Genomic DNA, 5,348 nt, shown 5'->3' with positions numbered 1-5,348 from the left:
CCTGTCCACCTAATACAGGACCTCATGTGGAATAACAGAAGCCACCTGCAGGAGCTGTGGTGATGACTCACAGGGTAGAGCATCTGCTGCTCTCTCAGAAGAACCACATGGACCCTAACAATTGGGTAAAGCATGTCAGTGATTACATCATAAAGTGTGTGCCGAGAAAAAGCCACATTATCCACACAAAAGACACTGTCACACTGAGTACCCCTTGGTGACTCTGAATTCACTTATTAGCCCAGGCTCCATGGAACATGCAGAGATCCATCTCTAGCTGTCAGTTCTAAGCCCTCAGGAGGGGACAGAACCCTTGAATAAGAATGATGGTCTTAAGAGTCAAGAGATAGAAATCAATATTTATTCATAATGAATACATTTTTACAACAAAACAGGATTAAAATGAATGAATAAAAATATTTAAAAATATTGGAAAGTGAAAAACAGTAACAAGAACATATTAATATGAAACAACAAAAAGAAAACTTCAATTAAAATCATAACAAAAATATTTCTAAACAGCATATTCTTAACGAACATTTAGAAGCACAGATGTATTGCTGTTTCTCCTCTAGCACACATAATGAAAGGTGGTCCCCCAAGTTGTCTCTCAAGTGCTGTTTTCTGAAGAAGAAAGTGAGTAAGACCTCAATCAGTCAGGCTGGCTTAGTGTTATATAAATTTAGGGTCTCTAAGAAGTGACAAATTAACTCTGAGGAAGAATACTCATCCAAAAAATGTTGTTACCGTTCAGGTTGTTTGTCATCAGGGACTCCTGAGAAAGCAACTTATTCTTCAGGAAGCTCTCTTACTGCTGTGTGTCCAATTCCAGCTCTCTTGCACTTTCTGAGACCTGGGAGAGGAAGGCAGTTTTTCAGACACTGATTTGGTGGTGAAACACAAGCCAGCTGTCAGAATGCTGCCTTCTACCACCTCAGTTCTATTGGACAGTCGACATGGACCTTTTAACTGATATCACTGTTGCTAACTCTGTGGGCAGGGAAAATCTCCAGCAACCGTCACAGTAATGTGGGCTGCCAATATGGGACCCAGACTTATACCAGTGCAAACCAAGAACAGGGCAATGGAAGGGACCTCATTGGGTTGCAGGAAGAAAGGAGATGTCCATATGTCACCAAGGTTAAAGCCAATGAGAAGTACTAATTTGACATTTGCACTTGGTTCTTATCCCGGAAAGGTGCTTCCTACACAAGAAGTCACATGACCACTTGTCATTTGTCAAGAACCAAGAACTTGTTCAAAACTCTACATAGCATCCAATCTATCACGTGCATGTGCAATAATGTGATATGTTATTGATCTGTCACCATTTCTATAATGCAGCTTCAAAAAGAGCAGCAAAATATACTTGCAAAATAATTCAGTTTCTGAAAAGTGGTTGACTTCCCAGAATACTTGTGCATAGGCAGAGCAATGAACAATTCCATTACATGAGGTGGTTGGCTGGTTGTGAGTGTAAATTAGAAAGGTGGTAGGAGAGAGCAAAGATGTATCAAATTGGCAAACTTTATCAGATATTGTTAAGCTAACACAGCTGCTTGTCCCTACCAGATGATGCTGGGTCTGGACGTTGCTGGTCTTTATCTTTCTTGTTGAAGTCAACCAAATATTTCTGGTTCAGTGCACACTCAAGATGTCCCTCCTTGCTCCCCTGCTTCCGTGGGACCAACTTCTTCCTGCATGTGTTCTCCATCAGGAGCTGGCTGAGCAGGTTTCTGGAAATACAGTCTGCATAGTAAGATCATGCTGCCCCTTTCTCCCATTCCTACTCCCAAGTACCACTAACTCTACCAGGTCCCAGATACCCATGAAGACTTAATAAAATGCATCTTGATACATATAATGCTGCTGCACAAACCACAAAGAGTTAATTCAGGGAAGAATAAATTGTTTGCTTGGCTCAAGCACCAATTATTGTCCACATCTCTCAAAAAGAACACAGATCTACATCTATCCATGAAAGCCCAATGCATGGGGCAACAACAATTAGTAGTTGGCAAACACCCGCAAAAGAGGTCAGTAGAACCAAGAGAAGGTCATGCTAACCATGTGGTCCACGCACTGAGTGTTGTAAAACCTTGTATGACCCCAGAGGCCCAGGTCAGCCTAATAACGTTCTGCTGACTTCAATCAGTGCTGTTCTATCTAGAGCCTTCTGAAGATGCCTAGACAATCCTGGTATGAGTAACAGACTTTTATGGAACTGAAAACTGAGTCCTGATGACCCTGGCACACTGATGTGTAAACAGCACAAGAGATAGAACCAGAGCTGAAGACCGTCCAATCCAGAACAAAGAAATCAGAAATGGCCATTCCACAGGTGACAGCCTTTCTGACCAGGACTTACCTAGAGAAGGTAATCTCCTTCTTCAGCTTATGGTTGTTCTCATGGATCTCAGTGTTCTCCATCTCTAAGTTGTGCAGAATTGACATGACCGCCTCCTCCATTCTCTCCAGGTCTTCATAATATGGATTTGGCCTGAAGTGTGGCCTGGCCCCAAATGATAGAATACAATGAACATCAGCATTTAGGAAGATATGAACTCAGGGTGGGTCCTGTACTACACCAGTCCTGGAAGGACACCTTCTGAATTCTACATATTGGACCTTCTTCAGCTTCAGAAACATGTTTTTCTGCGTCCACCACACCAGAATCTCGGCATCCAGATGGAGGGTTCCCTGGCTCCCTTTATTCAATCAAGAGGAAATCTGCAGTCCAGCCAGTTGAGCTATCAAGAGCCTAGGCCACACCTCCCCATGCTCCCCCACCCCCAACGCACCCAGAATCCTGTGATTTCCTTTTTCCTGTCCTGATAACAGACCATATATCAACCCAAAATTATAATCTGCACAACGAATACAAATATACAGGCAAACGTGGCCACATAAGCAAAGAACTGTGCTGTTGACAGTGGGGCTCCCAGAACAAAGCATTCGCATCACCATGAAAGTGTTACAGGTAAATACTCAGGCCAAGACATAGACTCCTATATTCCAGGTGTGGAGGGAAATATAAACATATAACGGTTGTGCATATGCATTTGGATGTATGCACACACAGACTCACAGACTGAGACACACCCACAAAAAAAGAGAAATGTAAACAGAGTCAGAGAAAGAGAAAAGCAAATATGGAAACAGAGAGCACTGTGAGAACCAGGAGAAATGCATGCACCATTGCTGTGTCCGAGGGGCTCCCACAGACACACAGACAATAACAAACAGGCCTGAGCTTGACAACTTCTAGTCAAGCATTGAGATGAACTGTTTGGGACCAGGCCCCTCAGGCTGCTGCCTGGATCTTCCAGCACTCAGGCCCTGCCTAGCAAGTACAGAGACTCACCATAAACTCACTGCAATTACAATCTTGCAAAGCCACCAGCTGTCAAGGGCTTTGCAAATGCACACTAGACACTCACTCTCCCTGACTTTATCCCCGAATTCTTCATTCAGACCACAAGTTCTGCTTTTCAATAAATGGAAGCAGATGAGTCCATTTTCCATCTCGCTCCTCAGGAAGGGTCAAGGTTCTGAATCTCCTCTATATGGGAGGTGAGGTTTAGCACAGGGTGGTTAGGGAGGCACAGCTTTCTAGAACCCAAAACCTTAATAGGATAAGATGAAGGTGACCTTGCAGACCCAGGAATGAAACAAGAGCGTTTGGAGCGATTCATACCTGTTGTTTTTGGATCTCTCTGTCAGAAACCTCAGGCGATCTCTCAGGTCATTTCTCTCCTCGGTAATGAGCTGCAGCTCTTTAATCAGCCTCTCTTTTTCCTTCTTGGCCTGATTCTCACTTGGGGCAGTTTCAGGGGAAGATGTTTCTCTCCTAGCATCTGTAGGTAGAAGAACACAAGTGAACCTGCATGGGGAGAATGCATAGAGTGTACCTAGACCACAGTTAGGCCTAAACAGGAGAACAAGCCTGGAACCCAGTGTCACTGCTAGGCGATTGGTCTATCCTTAAGAGGCGTCCTCAGTGGATCTCAGTTCTCCCACTACTCTATAGAGACCAAGAGATGTAAGCAGCCAGGTGTGCCCTATGCCGGACATCAGGTGCTTACATGTACTACGGAGATGGCTTCTCCAGGATTATCATCAACTGACCAGGGTACAGCTTGGTTTCAGGACCCTCACCCCTGTGGTTTCAGAACTCAGATGATAAATTCACCATCCACAAAACTTGAGTGATTGGAGACACTCAGATGTCCTACCCTGATACTCTAGGCCAACAACTTTGGATTTAAAACACATTTCCAGGAAGGACATGTTCAACAGACTTATCAATTCCCCTATATGAAATAACAAATGCCCCAGAAGTTCCAATAGGTTACAGGCTGAATCTTGGTCCACATGTTCCAAACAGTTTTGGTATTTTAGAAAAATGTGTGTAACACACAACCTCTAATATATAAAGCTAATGATGACCCTGCCAGTTAGAAGAAATCAGAGGAGGTCTAAGAACATAAGGTTATTGCCTGGAGCACAATTTTCTCCCTGTTCCTACTGTCAGATATCCACTGTATTTAAAGAAGCAATGAGAGTGAAATACATTGCTGCCCTGTCTAAACTCAGAAAAGGTGGACCCTCCATGACTCCTGATCGTGTTATTATATCAATGTAACCTAACAAATTCACTGTAAAAGTAAAGGCCAGAAATTCACAGGATAATAGCATTGGCCTTACCATATACTCCCTGTGGGGTTGGGGAAACTAAAGTTCTGAAATCCTGACTTTCAGGAATTGTGATATTCATGAAAATTCAATTCCTTTTCAGATGCTCCAGTTGTTGTGGCCCATTGCTAGAAAGGTCAGCTTAAGACTGCAGCCCCCCTGACAGGGAGCTCAAAATATACTGCCCAGAACTTACTAAATATTCCCCAGAAGTGCTGTCTCTGTCCATCATTACTTTGAGACGAAAGGCCAGATTCCTTCACTCTAGTCTGTCCACAATCGACGTTCCCCCTCCCAAAACGCTTGCGAAGACGGGAAAACATGTCTTAGCTTATAACTGCCAGACTCAGACTGAGAGAAACTAGGGCACTGGTTGTCACTGATGTCTGGTGACATCACAGAGGATGCCAGAACTCTCTAGGAGACAATAGAATGTCCAAGAAGGGACAGCAGATGTCATGGGGAGCAGACTTTGCCTCCCTGCTAATAATCTTTCTGTACTGAGCATAAGCTGAGGTGCCCTTTCCAGGAGACTTTCCTGGGGCAGAGTCACTGAGCATCTCCTGCTTCCAAAGCCAAATTTTCTTCAAGGCTTGATTATAAAAAAACCTTAGTAATTCCTATGCATCTAAATGAATGTTTCCTTCCATATC

At 43.6% G+C, this 5,348-nt stretch overlaps 1 protein-coding gene across 2 annotated transcripts; it reads right to left on the bottom strand.

The window, feature by feature from the left end:
• Nucleotides 1-339: 339 nt before the first annotated feature.
• On the bottom strand, nucleotides 340-5,090 carry Speer4cl6 (spermatogenesis associated glutamate (E)-rich protein 4C like 6). 2 transcript variants are annotated; one of them, XM_063278449.1, is made up of 6 exons: nucleotides 4,892-5,090; nucleotides 3,698-3,857; nucleotides 2,369-2,512; nucleotides 1,570-1,736; nucleotides 748-853; nucleotides 340-624 (listed from the first exon to the last, which is right to left on the bottom strand). In XM_063278449.1, exons 1-5 carry the CDS (start codon nucleotides 5,016-5,018, stop codon nucleotides 789-791), a joined length of 663 nt encoding a protein of 220 aa, XP_063134519.1. In that variant the 5' UTR covers nucleotides 5,019-5,090; the 3' UTR covers nucleotides 340-624; nucleotides 748-788. The 2 variants fall into 2 exon arrangements, with proteins under 2 accessions (XP_063134519.1, XP_063134518.1); XM_063278448.1 differs by having other exon boundaries at nucleotides 340-853.
• Between the last annotated feature and the right edge of the window lie 258 nt (nucleotides 5,091-5,348).

Source organism: Rattus norvegicus, chromosome 19 (genome assembly GCF_036323735.1).
Source record: "Rattus norvegicus strain BN/NHsdMcwi chromosome 19, GRCr8, whole genome shotgun sequence".
NCBI lineage: Eukaryota > Metazoa > Chordata > Mammalia > Rodentia > Muridae > Rattus > Rattus norvegicus.
Note: the sequence above shows the minus strand (reverse complement) of the source record. Positions and strands in the feature narration are given on the sequence as shown.

Excerpts from the sequence above, each read along its gene's own strand:
- Speer4cl6 (XM_063278448.1), bottom strand. The coding sequence starts at position 5,018 with ATGTTTTCCCGTCTTCGCAAGCGTTTTGGGAGGGGGAACGTCGATTGT. Across the intron at positions 2,513-3,697 it reads GAGAGATCCAAAAACAACAG|GCCACACTTCAGGCCAAATC; the intron begins GTATGAATCGCT and ends ATTTGGGGCCAG. Across the intron at positions 854-1,569 it reads TCCAGACCCAGCATCATCTG|GTCTCAGAAAGTGCAAGAGA; the intron begins GTAGGGACAAGC and ends TTCCTCTCCCAG.